Source organism: Suncus etruscus, chromosome 4 (assembly GCF_024139225.1).
Source record: "Suncus etruscus isolate mSunEtr1 chromosome 4, mSunEtr1.pri.cur, whole genome shotgun sequence".
NCBI classification, from domain to species: domain Eukaryota; kingdom Metazoa; phylum Chordata; class Mammalia; order Eulipotyphla; family Soricidae; genus Suncus; species Suncus etruscus.
The window spans coordinates 87,577,687-87,598,433 of NC_064851.1; the positions used below are offsets into that span (position 1 = coordinate 87,577,687).

At 36.8% G+C, this 20,747-nt stretch overlaps 1 protein-coding gene across 1 annotated transcript in view; it reads right to left on the reverse strand.

Moving 5' to 3' along the window:
* Positions 1 to 221: 221 nt before the first annotated feature.
* The window catches only part of ROS1 (ROS proto-oncogene 1, receptor tyrosine kinase), a 116,019-nt gene continuing 95,493 nt past the window's right edge, over positions 222 to 20,747 (reverse strand). The window contains 1 exon segment of the mRNA XM_049772614.1: positions 222 to 532. Coding sequence (XP_049628571.1) covers positions 222 to 532 — 311 coding nt within the window.

A 20,747-nucleotide genomic window follows, 5' to 3' on the forward strand; every position in this document is an offset into this window, starting at 1 on the left:
CAGATGTTAAGTGGTTCACCTCAGAATTCTGACCAATGTTAGGCACTTGTTATGGGGATTGCCACAGTTGAAACCAAATGGCTCTTGGAATCAGGACTTCAGGCACTTTTCAGTGTGGATTTGGGGTCATAGACCACCATTTCTATTGCTTTACTAAGGTTTTCTTTCAGGAACCACTTCAAAGGAGTGTTTATCTCAAGTTTGTATTTTCAACAGAGTTATTAATCAGACCCATCTCCATGTCCACTGTGGGTGAGGCAGGCATAGTTCCTGTCTTCAGCCTTGGCAGGAGGGTAATAAGCCACTTGTTTTTCTTGGCAGATATCTGTGTCTGCATGTGATTCCTTCTCTTCTTTCCCAGACCATGATATTCATATTCTGTGAAGCCTAGAGGATCCTCAGGAGTTTCCATTACCTTGTCTGCATTCTGTAGCAAGCACCATATAGTTTAATCCATCCTGGTTCTTGGTTTCCACTAAAGCAACTGATTTAACATCATCTGAATTCAAACAAGCCATACAACCATCTTCACCTGTGAAGAATAAAAAGAACTTAACATATGGTCTATTTTATTTTCTTTCTAATATACATGATAAGAAAAAATTAATTCCAATTTTATGTATTAGTTTATCAAACATCTATGAGGGCCACTAAAATAAAACTAAATAAGGTATTCACCTATTCTTGAGATATTATAGTCTAGCAGGAGAATAAAATATCACTGAGAAGGTGGAGTGTGCTACATTAAAGAGTAAAGTGTGTGAATGCACAGAGGTCATAACAGGTGGGTCATTCAGATAATTATCTTTGAAGTTGTTTTGGTTGGTTTGTTTTGATTCTGAGTCATAACCAGAAGGTTTCAGGGCTTACACTTGACTCTGCTCAGAGATCGATCATACTAGAGGATTCAGGGGACAATATGGGATACCATGACTGAATGAAGTTTCATGTGTGCAAGGCAAGTACCCTGCCTGCTGTACAGTTGCTCTGGAGCCAAGGCCATCTTAATGATTATTCAATCCTAGATGGCCCCTTTGATCTAAAATACTTACCCTTTCATCCTGAAGTATCTTCATCAGCTGAAGTATCTTTTAGTAATGTATTCCTTTTGTAAGGCAATCATTTATTAAGGTAATATTTATTGCCTGAACTCATATGCTAGACTTCATTCTATGCACTGATGACTGAGCACTGAATGAAAGGGCTTTTTTTTTTACTGCTTCTGTTTCTATAGTTGATTTATATTCTAATGTAAGTGAGACAGATAATAAACTAGTGAACAACTAACTAAATTTATGTCAGGTGTAACAAGTACTATAATGGGAAATTCAGCCCCCCCAAAAAAACTAAAAGAGTAATAGTGGTGGTGAAAAGAACTGCTATTTTAGACAGTGTGTCAGTCAAGTCCTCTCAACCAGGGCAAAAATTCAAGTAGGAGACTAATTAATATAGTCAATTTATCATGTGGCTATCTCAGAAAGAAGATGACAGAAAACAATAGGGACAAAGACCATGCACCAGGAGCTGGTTCAGATTGAGGGACAGTTAGGCAACCCAGGTGCCTGATCCTCATCAGCTGTCCACCATGGGACAAGTAAAATATAAAACCATTACATTAAGTGACAAATTATAACTAGCATTTGGCTTATTTTTTAAGTTGTGACAAACTGCTTATGACCACAGAACAGTAGGTTTGATAAAGAAGAAAATGACATAAAATGCAATAATAAAAACTAAAATAATATTAATTACTATTATTATTGCCATAAGTGCTGGAGCATGTTGTTATTATAGGGAATTTATTAAGTACCATGCACTGTTTTTTTTATTAAATATATTTAAGCACCTTGATAATAAATATGTTTGTCATTGGGTTTTAGTTATAAAAAAGAACACCACCCTTCACCAGTGCAACATTCCCACCACCAATGCACCCTAACTCCCTCCTCCCCATCCATTGCCTGTATTTGAGACAGGCATTCTATTTCTATACTATCTCTAAAAGGAGAAATGAAAGTGGTCTAGTATATATATATATTTTTTTTCTATATATATAGCATGGTATCCCATAAAACATGCCTCCATAAAATAAAGAGGATAAAAAATGTACAGGCTACCTTCACATGTTACAAGGCACTGAAATTAAAAGTAAACTACAAAGGAACACAGAAGGAAAACTTAAATACCTGGAAATTAAACTGTTCACTACTGAACAACCAGTGGGTCAGGGATGAAATCAAAGAGGAAATCAAAACATTCTGAAACAAACTTGAATGAAGATACAAATTATCAGAATTTGTGGAACACAGTAAAAGCAGTACTAAGAGGAAATTTTTTTTATATAATTTTTATTTTGATCATAGTGGCTTACATATTGTTGACAATAATATTCTAGGTACATATTTACATAAAATCAGGGGGGATTCCCATCCCTAAATTGTCCTCCCTACACCTCCGTTTTTGTCCTACCTCCCATTTCCTCTTCCCTCCCCCCCAGGGTGGCTAGAATATGTGATCCCCTCTGTATTTGACCTACTACTTAGTAGTCTTGCATCAGTTTGGTCTTGGTGCCTCCCTTATTTCCCCCTCTAAGTGGGGGCAGGGCTAGCAGTTCAAGTTGGGTGGTTTTGCCTGAAAAAGAGAAAATGAGTAAACTGGGGTAAGAGTCTAATACCCCAAAAATGGGCAGAATCCTTCTAGGGGTTCTCCTCATCGATTTGGGAAATGAAGGAGAAAAAGAAGGTGAAACAACCCATCAGTACCAAAAGAAGTGTCAAATATCCAGTGAGGTCTCCAGTTACATCGATAAGCACCACAAAAAACTGATAAAAAAAAATACAAACAAAAACAAACAAACATATAAACCACAAAAACTCGCCGTGGTCTTGAAATAAGAAACATGGTGTAGCACATAACGAAAGAAAAGAAAGGAAGAGAAAAAAAAAAAAAGAATAATTGGGGACAACAATTTCAATAATCACATCCAAACCGAGAAATCGACCAAAATAGGTAGGTAAATAAAAATAATAATAACAATAATAAATGAAGGTAATATATATATGTATATAAAAAAATATCCAAGGTTTTGTGCTTTTTGCATTTTTGTTTTTTCCCTCTGCCCTGGCACAGTAAATATTGGGGTCATTCGAAACGGAATTCACTTGCCCTATGAGATATGGGGATTCTCCGTCCTTGGAGTATACTGTCATGGGATCAGTTCTAGTCTTTGCTCAGGATCATTACTCTCCCGGTGGTGTTTTTGTTTTGTTTTGTTTTGTTTTGTTTTTTTTTGTGTGTGGAAGACTTCTGCTTTGTCCAGGGTGATACATTCAGAGCTCTGTGTTTAGTGGTCTCAGTATCTGTACAGATCCTGAGGTGGGCCTTATGGTGAAGTCAGTCTTTGTGAATCTAGAGGTTCTGTTGCCTCAGTGCCATTTGAATCCATCTTCTGTGGTTGGTGATCTTGGTCTTTGTACTGAACCTAGGATGGCATCTAGGATAGTGTCTTTCTTTGTGCTTCCAGAAGCCCCTTTCCGTTACAGTTGTCTCTACCGGACCTTTGGAACTGGGGATCATGCTTATTGTGCCGGTCTTAGTTCAAAGCCTAGACTAGGGCTTTTTAATTGGTCCCAAGATGTTTACAGTCTGGTCGTGGTTCTAGCAGCCAGTCCTCTGTAAATCACGATCTTGGCTTTTGGACCTACCAAAGGGTGCCACGTCTTCTGGTTTTGTCTTGTCGTTAGCTGGTAAGGTAGGTTAAACTGCTCTAAGGTCAAGTTGTTCACGTTTTCTTCATTGTCGGGATATCATGTTAGCACTGGCCCTTGTTGTTGACCCTGCAGTATTGAGGCCATCCCAGATGGAGTTTGTTTCTTGCAGCTGTTGTGAAGAGCTGTGCCGTTTCTATGCCTGGGCACCAGGGTTCAAGGCTGGATGAATGGAATCTGATCACCTGAGGTCTAAGTTGGTTCCACATGACATATTTTCAAGGTAGGAGATATCCCTGTATTGTAAACAACTATGAGTTCCTATCTCTAGTAGGTAAGAGCTCTTGTTTTTTTTTTTTTGTTTGTTTTTTTGTTTTGTTTTGTTTTGTTTTGTTTTTTTATGTAAGATTTCCCCTTTATTTAGTGTGCCTTTGCAGGGGGAAGTGGTGCTCCATTATATTGTTGGTGTATTTGGGGTGGACAGAGTGGATAACAGAAATAGGTCTCATACCCAAAAACGATTAAAAAAAAAAAAGTGCATGTGCCCACAAATGTATATGTAGGGCAAACATTAAAAAAAAAAAAAAAGGAAATATAATGAGTTAGTGAAGTTTTTAAAGGACCAAAGTGGTGCAAAAGACTACTTTACAATTGGGGGAGAACAGGTAAAGAGGTGGTGTATTACAGGTCTTATGCCTATGTTGGAAGTACTGTTTTTCCCCTTGTCTTTTGGATTTTTCTTGTGGTGTGTGGTTCTCAGGCATCTTCCAATTACACCCCCTGACCTTCTTCAGATTGGTAAAAATTTGCGGCAGGGAGGTCTTGGAAGAGTTCTTGCATTGGGGATACTATTGGACCTAAGTCCGGTTTCAAGAAACAGTCCACGTTATGGGGAGTTGGTAGGGAGGGTCTCGCAGCATGAGTCCACAGGGGAGTTGGCTGTCTTTTCTTGCAGGGGATGAGGTGTGGTTTCGGCTGGGTGTCCCCTCCCCTGGGTGCTGGGTACTGGTTCGTTGGGTAGGAGGTCGATCTTGATGCCTAAAAGATTAAGGACTGAGGGTGGAGAGTTTTATTATGGTGGGAGATCTGGATGGGCTTGAGGGGTGAAGGGATAGTTGGATTTCCGGGGGGGGGGGGAGAAAGGGGAAGGTATATGGGAGGGGTATGAAGGTAGAGAAAAGAGAAAATACCGTAGAAAGAAACGGGGAAGAGAAAGGGAAAAAAGTAAAGAGAAGAATAGAAGAGAAAAAGAATAGAAGAGAAAAAGAAAAGAAGAAAAAAGAAAAAAAATAAAGTAGTGAGAAGAAAGGAGAGAATAACAAGGGAATTTTATAGCTTTTCAAGCATACATCAGGAAAGAAGAAGGGGTCTACATAAATAAATTAATGACACATCTTGTAAAATTAGAAAATAATCAACAAAATGTGTAGTGTATGCCAATTGTATATATGCTATAGGAATTTTTTTTACCTGTTGTCCCAGCTGGATCTTCCAGGTGGGGATGATAAGGGAAGAAATAAATAGCTTGTTGGGGAGGCGTAAGGGGCTTTTTTGGCAGAGCTGATGGTTGGTTTGGTTTGCTTTTTGGAGATGGCTTCAGACTGACAAAAGACTCTCTTTGCCAAACCTTTGGTTCCCTAATCTTTTGTCTGTGTGGATTATTTACTCCAGATATTATTACCAAGGTCTCCTCCAAAAGGGGGACGGGAGAATGGGATTTAATTTATCTTTCTGGGAGCTATTTGTGGACTCAGAAACAATCAATAAGGAGTTCAACATCCACCAACAAAAATGAAACAAAAATAGATAAGCAGAAGGAAATAACAAAGCTTAGAGTAGAAAGTAGTGAAGTGGAAATACAAAGAACAATCCAAAAGATCAACAAAAGCAAAAGTTGGTTCTTTGAAAAAATAAACAAGATTGATAAACTACTAGCAAAATTCACAAGGATAAGAGAGCAAGAAATTTAATAAACCAAATTAGAAATGAACAAGGGAAGATCACTACAGATACTGCAGAGATTCAAAGAGTAATCAGAGACTTCTTTGAGAAACTCTATGCCACAAAACAAGAAAACCTGGAAGAAATGAATAAATTCTTGAACTCTCCCAATCTTCCATCAGGATGATCTAATCTTCTAAAAGACCCATCACTATTGAGGAAATTAAAATGGTAATCAAAAGTCTTCCCCAAAACAAAATCAAAGACCCAGATGGATTCACTAATGAATTCTTTCAAACCTTTCAAGAGAAACTAATACCAACCCTTTTCAGGTTCTTAAAGGAAATTAAAAAAAACAGAAATACTAACATGAAGCTAACATCACCCTAATACCAAAACCTGACAGAAATTCTGCAAAGAAAGAAAGCTACAGACCAATTTCTCTGATGAACACAGATGCAAAGATCCTCAACAAAATCCTAGCAAAAGGCTGGAGAAATAACATGGAGGTAGGGTGTTTGCCTTGCATGGAGAAGGATGGTGGTTTGAATCCCGGCAGCCCATATGATCCCCCAAGCCTGCCAGGAGCGATTTCTGAGCATGGAGCCAGGAGTAACCCCTGAGCGCTGCTGGGTGTGACCAAAAAATAAAACAAACAACAGCAATAACAAAACAAAACAAAACAAAAAAGATTAAAATCCTTTAAAAAAAAAAAACACCTAGCAAGTAGGATTCAATGCCTCATCAAGAAGATCATAGACCATGACCAAGAAGATGGTCATGCAAGGATGGTTTAATATATATAAATCAATCAACATAATACACCATATCAACAAAAGAAAAATAAAAACCATATGATCATATCAATAGATGCAGAGAAAGCATTTGATAAGTTCTAACAATTACTTATGATAAAAACTCTCAACAAGATGGGAATGGAAAGAACTTTTCTAAGTATAGTCAAGGCCATTTACGACAAGCCAACGGCAAATTTTATTCTCAATGGAGATAAACTAAAAGCCTTTTCTCTAAAATCTGGCACAAAACAAGGCTGCCCCCTCTCACCACTTCTATGCAACATAGTACTTGAAGTACTTGCCATAGCAATTAGGTTAGAAAAAGATATCAAAGGCATCGAGATAAGAAAGGAAGAAGTCAAGTTCTCACTGTTTGCAGATGACATGATACTTTCTTTTTGCACTCTGGTATGTTTTTATTTCAGTACCAAGATTATTATGTGGTGCTTGTCTGTATTGCTGTAGTGCTCACTGGATATTTTATTTGATATTTCTCTTTATATTGTTGTGGTGTTTCAATTCCCTTTTTCCTTTCCTCAAACTGAGGTTCAGAGCCTTTAGAAGGACTCTACCCATTTTCAGCTTATTTGATTTTTACCCCATTTTATTGCTTCTCTTTTCTTCAAACAAAACCATATAACTTGAACTATCTAGTTCTGCCTCTCAAATAGAGGGGGAAATAAGGGAGGGTACCAGGACCAAACAGACGTATGATCACTAAATAGTAAGCTAGACACAGAGGGGACCACTTATTCTAGCAGCCCAGGGGTGTGAGGGAGGGGGTATAGGATGCAAGATGGGAACGAGAGTAGAGGGAGGACAAATTTGGTGATGGGAATTCCCCTCATTCAATGTAAATATGTACCTAAAATATTACTGTTAAAGATATGTAAGCCAATATGGTCAAAATAAAATTTATATTTAAAAATACCTAAAGACTCTACCAAAAAGCTTCTAGAAAAAATAGATTCATATAGCAAAGTAGCAGGCTACAAAATTAACATGCAAATATCAATAGCCTTCTTATACACAAATAATGATAGAGAAGAAATGAACATTAAAAAATCTCATTGACACCATAAAAAGATCTGGGGGAGTGAAAAAGAGCATGTACAGAGCCTGTAGTTATTCCCATGACACTATGCTTCAAGGGAGGAGAAACCCTGTATGTGTTAGGCCAAGGAACTCCCTTTCTAATCTTCCCAATATTTACTGTGCCTGTGCAAAAAATAATAAAGCACAATTTCTTTCTTTTTTTTCTCTATTATTGTTTGGTAGTTGTCTTTATTGCTGTGGTGCTTTTTTGTAGTTGCTGGTTTTAGGGGTTTTATTTGTTTGACTTTTTGTTGTTGTTGTTTTGTTGTTATTGTCAATTTAATTTTGTTTTTTGTTTTTCTGTTTCATGTTTAGTATTTTTGTCTTTTTGTCATGCTTTTCTTTTTTCCCTTTCTTTTAAATTGATATTTATAACCTCTATATGGACTTCTCCATTTTTTGTTTGCCTTTGTTTTGTTTGTTTTTGTTTTTGTTTTCTTTCCTTTTTTATTTTTCCTTTTTCTTTTTTTCTTTTCTTTTCAAACAGAACCACATAACCAGAATCATCTTGTTCTGCTTCATAAATTGAGGGGGGGGGGGAATGGATGGTACCAAAACCAAACATTTGTATGAACATTGAATAGAAATAAAAAATTGACCAGATTTAAACACCAAATCTAAAACCAATGACAACAGAACCAATACCCAATCTACAACAAGCTAGACACAGAGGGGGCCACTTATATAACAGCCCAGGGGGCATGGAGGGGCATATGGGATGCATGCTGGGAACAGGGGTGGAGGGAGGACAACACTGGTGGTGGGAATTCCCCTGATTCAGTGTCACTATGTACCTAAAAAAATTACTGTGAAAGAACTGTAATTCACTTTGGTCACAATAAAAATTATTGAAAAAAATAAAATAAATTTTTCATAGGGGGAAATCCCATTAATGTTAGGGCCACACAAACTCAGATAGCTTGGAGTCAACTTAACCAAAGATGTGAAGGACCTATAAAAAATTTTACAAAACACTGCTTCAAGAAATAAAAGAAGACATAAGAAAAATGAAACACATACCCTACTCATGGACTGGTAGGATTAATATCATTAAAATGGTAATACTCCCCAAAGCATTGTACAGATTTTGCAATTTCTCTAAGAATAACCAGGCACTGTGAAGTTACACATATGTTAACTCATTCTCTTATTAATAAATTTTCCATATTTTTTCTAAAATAGTCTGATCAGATCAGTTCACAACATAAGGTCAGTCCAGTTTGCTCATATATGGCACAACCAAGGAACACAATACTCCTACCTGCCAGCTCTCCTACTTCCTGGCTTCCAGCAATAATGTACCCCCTTAAGTCAGTGAAGCAGTGTTTGTGTGGTTAGTTCATGTGGGTATTTTGTGTGGATCTATAGATGACCTTGAGGAAGTACCCATTCTGCGCATACATTGGGTACAGTTTAGCAGAAACATTTTTTTTAGCAGAAACATTTTTAACAGAAATTTGGACAACCTGAGAGCAACTAAACTTCATCATGTTTATATACATGCCATTGATTTACCTATTCAAAGGCTGATCTTTTTACATAAAAATATATAAGAACTTTTGTTCAACCCTGATGACAAACTTCTAAAGTAGTTAACAAAATTTTAGTTAATAATAAATATATAGATCTTCTGGCAGAAAAAATGACCAACTCTACCACCATATTCCAGAATAAAATAATGGTCAGTGATACCTCCCAGGTAGTCTGTTTTGGGCTGCTACCTCTGTGACATTATTAGAAAAGAGAGGTGACAGATTCCCCTTTCTGCATGAACTATAGCAGTCCCACATGATCCCCAACACCTTTGGACACAAAGGGCCCAGCTGTGACTTAAAATTATCAAACATCCAAGCCACCTCATTGCTTTATATTGATAATTATTAGACACTGCAGCTGCATGTAGTGTCATCCCAGTAGTATCCCAAGAAATTGAATGGGAAACTACACAGTACTCTACCCACTACAGTTGAACCTAACCTGTAATTCAGAAGACGCAACTAGCACCAAACCTAGCCCAATAAATCCTGAGAAGACTTTAGCAATACCATCAAGAGATATATGACCATTTCAAATTGGCCTGTGTTGATCTAAGATTTGATGATTCTAGTTGTCTATGTGTTGTAACAAGCAATATGAAGTAAATTTGTGCCTGCATGGCAGCAGGTTATGGTGATGATTGGGTGACTGGGGATGCTGGTGAAGGGATAATCACACTGGTGGTGGGATTGCTGTTGGAACATCTAATGCCTGAAATGACTGTATTTTGAACACTTGGTAACAGTGTTATAGTAAAAATTAGGAATAAATAACTGACAAATAAATTGCAATATGACCTGGATACAAATTGTTTTTGGAGTATTTTGAGATTTAATGTGCAGATAGAGTTGAGATCTAGATTATATAATTTAAATACATAAAATTGCCAAAAAGAAAAAATATACAGTATAAAGATAAATATTCATGCTATTATCATAAAACATCTATTATAAAGCACAAGTTTTAACAAGACCCAATAGTTCACAGAGACCATTCTTGGCTCTATGATGAGAAATGGTCCCTAGTAGTGCTCAGAGGACCATACATGGTTCCAGGGATTCAAACCAGGCTGGTGACTACATTCAAGACAAGTACCCTACCCTCTGCACTATCTCCACAACATATCCTATTTTATAAATTAGAATCTTTTCAGTTGATTATTAATGGTTCTTTTCTTTTGCCGCATTGTCCTCCCAGAATGAGAGCATACAAATGAATTATTAATCAGGGTGATATATGTTGAGTTGCCCACCTTTTGCTTTAGCTCCTTAAACTTCTAGACTAAATTTTATTTTGAATTGGTTTAAATTAAAATGGAGGAAATAAAGTCATTTAAAGGACAAAGGATTGCAGCATTGTACCAACTTTTCCCTAAGAGAACTTGATGTATCTAACTATTAAGTTCCATTTATTTTTATTTATTTATTTTTATTAATTTTATTAACTATTTATTAATCTCTGAACTACAGAGATTTTTTTGATTGAAAAAATAAAATAATGTGTGAGCTACCATCCCTACAAACTTTCATTTGAAGCATACTCTATCCCAGATTTGAAGAATAATACAGCTGAGCTACAAGCCACTGCTTCTGACTTCATCTCATGTTCCTCTTCTTTCTTCAAACATCAGCATGGAATATTCCAAAACACATCCAAGTCAAGCAGTGAAATAAAATATCTCTCCCATAAAAATAATTTGTTCTCATTGCCAGGCCTTGTTAATACCTCAGTATTGAATTTCGTATTGAATATTAGTGAAAGGATACTTTAGCTATGATTATTAAGCTACAAAATAACGGCTATTAGAAATTCATTAGAACACTTGCTGTGTATGACAACAGCAAAATAAAATACTAAAAATACTTGTAGTCTAGTTTTTCAAATTATTGTGAAAATTAGATATTCCTGGAGGTTTTTTTTTTAAGTAAGCTCTGTTTTGGTTCTGCTTATTAAGAAATTCTAGTAGAAAAGTCTTGCTTGGGTTAAGAGCTCAGGTCAAAACCACGGCACAAGCTTGTCATGTTTACCCACAAATGCATCAATAATATAATATGGTATTATTCTTTTTTTGCCTAGGACACTAAAATGGGGAAATCTTATGTATAGAAACAAATTCTTATCTAATAGGTTAAGAACCCACAAATTTTATAATATAGGGATACCTTCCACCCTGAGCATTTGTCATGGGAACTTGACTTAGAACTCATGTGGTTGAACATTGACCGTCCAACCCCAAGGCCCAAGGCCCAACCCTAGAACTGGCACAGTTCTCTGCCCCAGCACCAGGAATCAAATCCTGCCCCCCACTCTGAGGCCCTAATACTGCTCTGGGCCCAACTTGAGCCAAGTAGGTTCATATGACACCCTTATGAGGAGGAAATAGCAAACTTTATATCTTGATATAAGGTTGTTCTACCTCATTATCTAATGGTGAGACAAAATCAAAGGACCCTTCATCCTAGGATCTGTGCAAAAACCAAGATCATTCATTACAGAAGTCTGACGCTGACAACCACGACTGAACAGAATGTTTTCTGGTACCATAAAGAAAGATCTTGAGAACTAACATGTCCAGAGACTGTAATTGAAATCATGACAGTATGCTTCAAGTGTAGAAACACTTTATCTTTTAGGCTAAGGGAATTTCCTTTCTTATTTTCCCAGTATTTACTTCGCCTATGCAAATCAAACAAACAAAATTTGCCACATCACCCACTCTGTTCTTTCTTTTTTTAAATTTTATTTACATTTATAGCTTCTAGACAGGGGCTCCAGCATGCTTTTATTTTTTAAAACAGAACCATAGAACACGAATCATCTTGTTATTTCTCATATTTCTATGTCTTCCTACAAATTAAGAGAAAATGTGTATGGGACCCAGAAGCCAAGTGGTCTCAGGTGCATTGAGTGGAAACAAAAAAATGGTCAAACCTAAATATCCAACCCAAAGTCAACAGCAATAGAATCAAGAAATCCAAACTACAACAAGCTATACACAAAAGGGATCTGTTACACTAGCAGTTCAGTGGGCTAAGGGTGGATGTATGAGATGCATGCTGGGAACTATGGGAGGTCAACACATGTGGTGGGAATGGCCCTAATTTACTGTCACGATGTACCTGAAATATAACTGTGCAAGACTTGTAATTCACATTGTTTTCAATAGAAATTATTTTTTTAATTATTTTTTTAAAAAGCTCAAAAAAGTTTAGAATTTCAAAAAACATATGTCATGTGATTTTTTTAAACTTATTTATTTATTTTTGGTTGGTTGGTGGGCCACACCCAGTGATGCTCAGAACCACTTCTGACTTTGCACATATAAATTGCCCCTGGCAGGCTGGGGGACCATATGGGATATTGGGAATTAAACAAGATTCCTCCCTGTTCACATCCTACTGCTGTGCTCTCTCTCCAGCCCCAATATGCCATGCCTTTAACCCATGAAATAGCATATTGGGATATTTTCTAATAAAGCATAATTTTAACTTCTGCTTATTGAAAAAAACTGTTTATAATGCAATTTTTTTCTATTAAATCATAGTGACGTGTGTCAAAGAAAATCATTAGCAAACTATTTGATTCATAGCACCTAAAGCAATATTTAGTAACTTGACCTTCGTAAGATTTCAGCAGTTAGTACATCTTCTTATCACATTAAGAATTTTTAATTATGGTAAGGAGAGTTTTGTTTAATTTATTTAAAAACTAAATACAAAGCTTGCAAGTCTGGCCTTCAGCAAAAGTCCTGAACAAAGATAGCATGTATTTAGCAACCTTGTCTAGAAGAGGAAAATATTGAAATAAAGACTTCCAAGTAAGACAGGGTATTTACAGATGAGGCATATGCTGGCAACTGGCTAAGTTTAGAACAGCAGAGGAGCATTTAGATTTGTTTCCTGTAGAACTCTCTGGGACTGATGAGGTGATGTTTACACAAATGTTTGGATGAAGTCACTGAGATATTTTTACTAGATGTTCAGATATGTTACTAATCTCTCTCTATTCCTTTCCACCACATTAGGTTAGTAGGACCATAGAACAAGCATGGATTAATTTCTTCCCCTAATTCTAATGCCTTTTTATAATCCTTATTCACATCTTTCCAATAGCTTTTTTATCTTATTGCAGTGTCCCAATAATAGCAATAAAAATCGACATCTTACTCTTTTGCTAAATATATGTGATCAGTCTACAAAGTAGCAAACTATGATTAATTTTTTTATTTACAAAGGAAAATAAGTTTAGATTTTCCTTGAAAGAAACCTCCATGATTTCTATCCTTTTAAATATGCTTTTCATTATATATTTTCTCAATAAAATATCCTATTTACAATTACCAAAACTTATAATGACTTTTATATGTCCTTCTATCATATATTCAGGATTTATAATAACAATAAATAAAATAATGTAAGTTTCTCCTTTACTAAAATTATGTTTGTAATGTCACAGAATTATTCACTTCTATTTAGTACCAATGTTTGACAATATTCTGTTGAATAATATTTTCTTTACTCTATAATTTTTCTGCATTTTTATGTTTACTACTCTAATCTAATTTTTACTCCAAAATATTGTTTATTTCAGAACATTTTTATGTAACACATAAATATTATATTTCTGGTCAGAGCGGTGGCATGGAGCGGTAAGGTGTCTGCCTTGCTGCTAGGACGGACCATGGTTCAATCCCCTGGCATCCCATATGGTCCCCCAAGCCAGAAATGATTCCTGAATGCATAGCCATGAGTAACCCCAGAGTGTCACCAGGTGTGGCCCAAATGAAACAAAAACAAAAACACATTGTATTTGTTGAAATTTTTTGTTTTGGTTTGGTTTGGTTTGGTGTTTGGGCTCACCTGGTGGCGCTTAAGGGTTACTCATGGCTCTGCACTCAAAAATCGCTCCTGGCAGGCTTAAGAGACTATATGGGATACCAGGGATCAAACTCAGGTTTGACTTGGGTCAGCCACATGCAGTGTGCTCTACCACTGTGTTGTCACTTTGGTCCTATTTCTAGGGATTTTAATTTAGCCTCTCAACAACTTGGTACTTAAATAATAAGGACAAATTGCAATATCCTTTCTAAAAGGCTATTAAGTCTAAAAGGCTTCTTAAAGTAAGCCTTTCTAAAATGCTACTTAAGTCCTTTCATTAATGTAGCTAGGAAGCATATATAATTATAATTGAGGAGAAATGTTACCAGTTTTGTTACACCAATCATGCTTTTGAGAAGGCTGCAAGCAAAAATTCTATACTCAAGCCACTTGAACAATATAATCCATAGGGAAGTTGCTATCTCTCAAACTTCTAAATTTATTTTATTTTTTAATTTTATAAATAAATTCTTTAATTGAATAACTATAAGATACAGAATTACAGTGTTGTTCAGGATTGAGTAAAAGTCATAAATGCTTCACCAATGCACATTTCCCACCACCACTGCCATCCCCCCAGTCTGTCCCTGTGGTAGCCATTCCTCTCTCTCTTTCTCTCTCTCTCTCTCTCTCTCTCTCTCTCTCTCTCTCTCTCTCTCTCTCTCTCTCTCTCTCTCTCTCTCTCCTCTCTCTCTCTCCTATTAAACACTATTGCTTTCAATACTGTTAGTGAAGGGATATCATGCATATCATTTTGTCTCCTTTCTAAATCCAGTTCTTGTCCAGTGATCATTTCCAACTATCACTGTAATAATGGTCCCTTCTCTGTTCTAATTGTATTCCCTTGCTATTTGTGGCAGCAAGCTTCTCATTTTGAACAGTGTTATAATAATACATACATATCATACAACTATTGTGAAGATTTAATGAGTTAATTCACACAACAGTGACATAATAAAATGTTAAAGTAAAATAATTTATTTTTGCTATCAATGGTCATTCACCAAAAAGGTTTTGTGTTGTATTATTTAGTGAGAGCATTTTTTTGGGGGGTGGGGCACACCCGGCGTTGCTCAGGGGTTACTCCTGGCTGTCTGTTCAGAAATAGCTCCTGGCAGGCACGGGGGACCATATGGGACACCGGGATTCAAACCAATCACCTTTGGTCCTGGATCGGCTGCTTGCAAGGCAAACGCCGCTGTGCTATCTCTCCGGGCCCTAGTGAGAGCATTTTTGTCACTTATTTCAGCCTCCTAGATGAAGTAACACAGCTAGGTAAAAAAGGAATTTCCTCAAGGCTGCATAAAGACTCATACCGTTTAACATAAAATCAAGACCTCTCAGGCCCATTATGGCAGCCTCTATGATTTTTATGAAAATGTCTGTACATATTCACAGAAAATAATTTCATAAGCAAAAGGTTGGATTTCAAAATGCAATAAATAGGACTGTAGAGATACTATGAAAGATATGTCTTGATTTTATGCAGCTAACCCCACTTGTTGCCCAGGAGGCTTCAGGGCACGAAAGAGCCTCTGAATAGCACCACATCTTTTATCTCTGAAGACCTCCCAAGTTTTGTTTTAAACACAGTACAAATAACAAATAAATAAAAATTCTTGCTTTACTCTGAACACCATCTTTCCAACATTAATCTCTCACTCATTCTTAAGCCTTTCTCCTTTTGATATCCATGACAATGCTCTCTTGTGGTCTATATTTTCTCTTTCTAACTGCTTTCTCTCCCTCAATTTTCTGTCTGTCCCTCATAAATTGGCTTTCTCTGGTCCCATTCACTGTCCTCTCCTCATCGTTTTTTTTTGTTGTTGTTGTAATTAAATGACCTCAACTATCCCCTTTGACTTCTCCTACCTATATTTACAGGTCAGACCTTTTAATTGAATATAGAGCTGCCCGTTTTGAGCCAGCTCAAATGAAACATGTGCAGAGTTCTTCCTCTTTCTTTGCCCCTATCTTTGTCAATAGCCTTAGCATATACATATTTTCTAAATCATTGTGCTTCATTATGGTCTTCTTTCTCTTCTTCATCTAATTAGGTGCCAAAGTCTAAAACATCTACCTCTGTGGTAATTCTAGAGTCTATTTCCTTCTCTCTGTTCTGGCTACATTTTTACCACTTAATTTAATCTACTTTTAAATTTCTTTTGGTTTTTGGGCCACATCTGGCGGTGCTCAGGGGTTACTCCTGGCTGTCTGCTCAGAAATAGCTCCTGACAGGCATGAGGACCATATGGGACGCTGGGATTCGAACCAACTACCTTAGGTCCTGGATCGGCTGCTTGCAAGGCAAACACCACTCTGCTATCTCTCCGGCCCCATTCTACCTTTAATTTTATCACTTGCTATTTTCTTGTTCTTGGTTAACTATATGCATTTTTGTGAACTCCCCATTCACAATTATTGACTTTTTATGTATGGCTCCTTTGACCCTGACATACTTTTTCCTCACTTTCTGCAGCTCTCATCTTGTTAGTCTTTTCCCACAGGCTTTTGTTGAGTCTACTCTACCCCAGAAGGTGAATTCAAACATCTTTCCTCTAGACTTCCACAGAGCAAGATTCAAACATCCTTCCTCTGGATTTCTACAAATCTGACCCAGGTTTTATCCCACAGTCTATGCCACTCTGACAGCAGTCTGCAAGGCAAGAGCCCTATCAGCTGCCCTATTGCTCTGGTTCCATCCAAGTTATTAACTATGGTTAGCTCCATAGTAAGGTGTTAGATAGGAGACTAAATTCACTTTTTGTATATGGTTGAACAGTTGTCCGAACACTATTTGTTGAAGAGGCTTTCTTTCCAGGCTCCATTTTGCCTTTATTGCCCCGTTATCAAAGATTAATTTATTGTATGTCTATAGAACATTCTCTGAATACTCAAACCTATTCCATTGATCTGAGGGTCTGCCTTTATTCCCATACCATGCTGTTTTAATGACTATTACTTTGCAATACAATTTAAAGTTTGGGAAAGAGATGTCTCACATTTTTCTTTTCCTAAGTGTTGCTTTAGCTATTTGTGGACATTTATTGTTCTAAATTAATTTCAGGAGTGTTTAATCCACTTTTTTGAAGAATGTCATGGGTATCCTTAGAAGGATTGCATTAGTTGTTTTAATGATGTAATCCTCCTCCCAATCCATGAGCAGGGCATATGTCTTCATTTCATGTGCCCTCTTTTATTTCTTTAAGCAATCTTTTGTAGTTTTCTTTATATAGGTCCTTTACCTCTTTAGTTAAGTTGATTCTAAGGTATTTGTGAAGAAAAAAACTATCCAGTTTTGGTACAAAAAGAAAATCTACAAAATTTTCAAGTCAGTCATGACAGTTCTCTGTAAGAAGACTCTGATATACACCACACTAGGATTTTGATCACCCTTGTTACAAGGGTGATGCCACTATCAAAGAAACAAGATCTATATCTTTATGAACAACAAAAAATATTTTAAATGATAAAATCTAGCTTACACTTTCTGCATTTCTCACACATTGGCTGCATTTGTCTATAGAGACCTTAACCCCTTTCACACTCAGACATCAGAAATGCCCACAAAGACCATTTCTGGAACAAGTATTTTCTTGTATGCATGTGATTTTTTTCTATTGCAGAGAGTCTACTGTCAAAATAGTAAGAAACTATACTTTCTGGCAGCAAGGAAAGCCATTAATCAGAATTATTTTAGTTTTTGTCTTCTAAATTATCCCTCATCATTAAAACAAAATTCAGACTCTCCATAGAGTAGTAGTGATTACCATATATACTCGAGTATAAAAGGACCCGAGTACAAGCCGACCCCCTAATTTTTTTTTGTTTTGTTTTGGTTTGGTTTTTGGTTTTTAGGTCATACCCGGCAGCACTCACAGGTTACTCCTGGCTCTATGCTCAGAAATCTCTCCTGGCAGGCTCGGGGGTTGCCAGGATTTGAACCACTGTCCTCCTACAAGCAAGGCAAATATCTTACCTCTATGCTATCCCTCCAGCCCCCAGGCCCCCTAATTTTATCCTAAAAACTGGGAAAGCTTAGTGACTAGACGCAGTGGTCCTCAAACTATGGCCCGCGGGCCACATATTGTATTTGTATCTATTTTTTTTTCTTCATTGCAAAATAAGATATATGCAGTGTGCATAAGAATTTGTTCATGGGGCTGGAGAGATAGCATGGAGGTAAGGCATTTGCCTTTCATGCAGAAGGTCATCAGTTCGAATCCCAACGTCCCATATGGTCCCCTGTGCCTGCCAGGAGCAATTTCTGAGCATGGAGCCAGGAGTAACCCCTGAGCACTGCTGGGTGTGACCCAAAAACCACAAAAAAAAAAAAAAGAATTTGTTCATAAGTTTTGTTTTTACTATAATCAGACCCTCCAATGGATGAGGGACAGTGAACTGGCCCCCTGTTTAAAAAGTTTGAGGACCCCTGGCACTAGAGTATAAGCCAAGGTGGAAAATGCAGCAGCCACTGGTAAATTTTAAAAATAAAAATATATACCCAAAACAATTACAATAATTGAGGAATCAGTAGTTTAAATGTTTTTCAATATTTATTGATAAGAAAAACTGTAAACTAGCAACAATAACTTTAAAACTTTAAATAAAGTGCAGAAAACCATAGCTTAACAGGTAATCAAGCTAAATCACAAAGATTAAAAATCCTTCAAAACAGGATTCCCCTCTTCATCATCTATATGTCTTAATAGAGCTTTAGCTGTATCTGGTGTAAGGGCACAGCATAGACATTGCCATCATCACTGAGCTCTCAGATATCAGCATCACTGCTTTTGGTCTCATACAAAGTGCAGAATATTGCGGGTTAAATAGTTCAATGGTATCCAGTTCAGTTCAGCCCCCTACCTGTTCAGCTCAGCCGTGATTTGTGAACTGAGCTGAAGCTCTGCCCCCTCCAGCAGACGGCAGAAGACGATTGGAGACTGTGCATTTGATTCGGTGAATGTGCACCGAATCAAATAACTTGTATGACCTGAGTATAAGCTGAGTTCAGGTTTTTGGGGCACAAATTTTGTGCCAGAAAAATAGGCTTATACTCAAGTATATATGGTATTTTCAAGCCAACACTTCAAGACACAAATATTTAGTGATAGAACAAGAGATAGAAGGCTTATTCAATTTTAGTTCTTTAATTCTTCAGTATACTGTCAATTTAATTAGAGACTTGGTATTATTTTGCTGACTATTATCTTTCTTTAATGGTTGTTAAGAAATGCCTGTGTAACATTATTAACTGGAGTTCATACATTCATTAGACCAGGGGTCCTCAAACTTTTTAAACAGGGGCCAGTTCACTGTCCTTCAGACTGTTGGAGGGCCAAATTATAGTAAAAACAAAAATTATGAACAAATTTCTATGCACACTGCATATATCTTATTTAGAAGTGAAGAAACAAAATGGGAATAAATACAATAAGTGGCCTGCGGGCCATAGTTTGAGGACCATTGCATTAGACAATGATTTATTAAGCAGCTATTATAGAGCAATAGTGTATCAAAATATGAATGTAACAGTTTCACTCTTCTTATAGGGACTATAAAGTGTATAGGACAGATGACTCATGTGAACAGGAAAATATATAGCTCTTTTATATTATCTGTTACTGTTAAGGTTTTTCTTTGATTCCTCTCACCTGAAAAAAAACGAACTTTATTAAATATAGTGGCAGTGTAAAACTTAGTCCATTCAATATTTTTTATCAATACTTAATGTTTTCTAGTGTACAATCTAGTGTCTTTATTTCTAAGCTTTTCTTACTCCTTTTGATCTCTTCAAAACAATGTTATGATATATGTAGCTTGTTATGTTGCATGAATTGTAATGACACAGTAAAGGATTGTTTGTACTCCTTGAAATGTCTACTGGTCTGAGTCTAATGATCAGGAATTCCTTAAGGAGTGAGTACTCTGTTGTATGCTATGAGATTCGTCTACTCTTTTTTTTTGGTTACTCCTGGCTAGGAGTAACCCCTGAGCACCGCCAGATGTGGCCCAAAAACCAAAAAAAAAAAAAAAAAAAAAAAAAAAAAATGAAAGAAATAGCTTCTGGCAGGCACAAGGGACCATATGGGACACCGGGATTCGAACCAACCACCTTTGGTCCTGGATCGGCTGCTTGCAAGGCAAACACCACTGTGCTATCTCTCCAGGCCTGATTTGTCTACTCTTTTCAGCCTATCATCCCTTTGTAAAATTTCCTAACTAAACTGAAATCCCATTGGGTCTCTTTAACCACAGGCTTCTCTGCATATCCTCCCTCTGTTAAAAGAACTCAGGTTATCCATTTCTGTTTCTGTTGCTCATCTGAGTGCTCCTTATCTGATTTTCTTGCTTCCAACAAGTATTTCAACACTTTGGGAAACAGTGGAAGTATAAAATATAAACTGTATATATTCTGTTGAACCTCTTCTGCCTTCTTCATGACGTTGAGTTTTCATGTCAATGTGTGAGATTTTCTGCTTAGTGATCTCCTTATCATATTCCCAAACTAGGAAAAAGAGGACATTTGTTCAGTGTCCCTAGTGTAAACTATACACGGTCACCTAATTAGGCTGAAACCAACAGAGGAAGCTTTAGATACAGATATCGAACACCTTCACCCACATATTTCTATGTGTCAGCATCTTTTCTTCTCATATTTCTCCAAGGTTTAGAAGGTTTCTAGTTGCTTTTTATTCTTATAAGACTATTCTTAAGTTAATTATAAGGTTCAGTGACTCAAATCTGGTGTATAACATATAAACTAAGAACTGAAGGATCCAAGACACTAGATT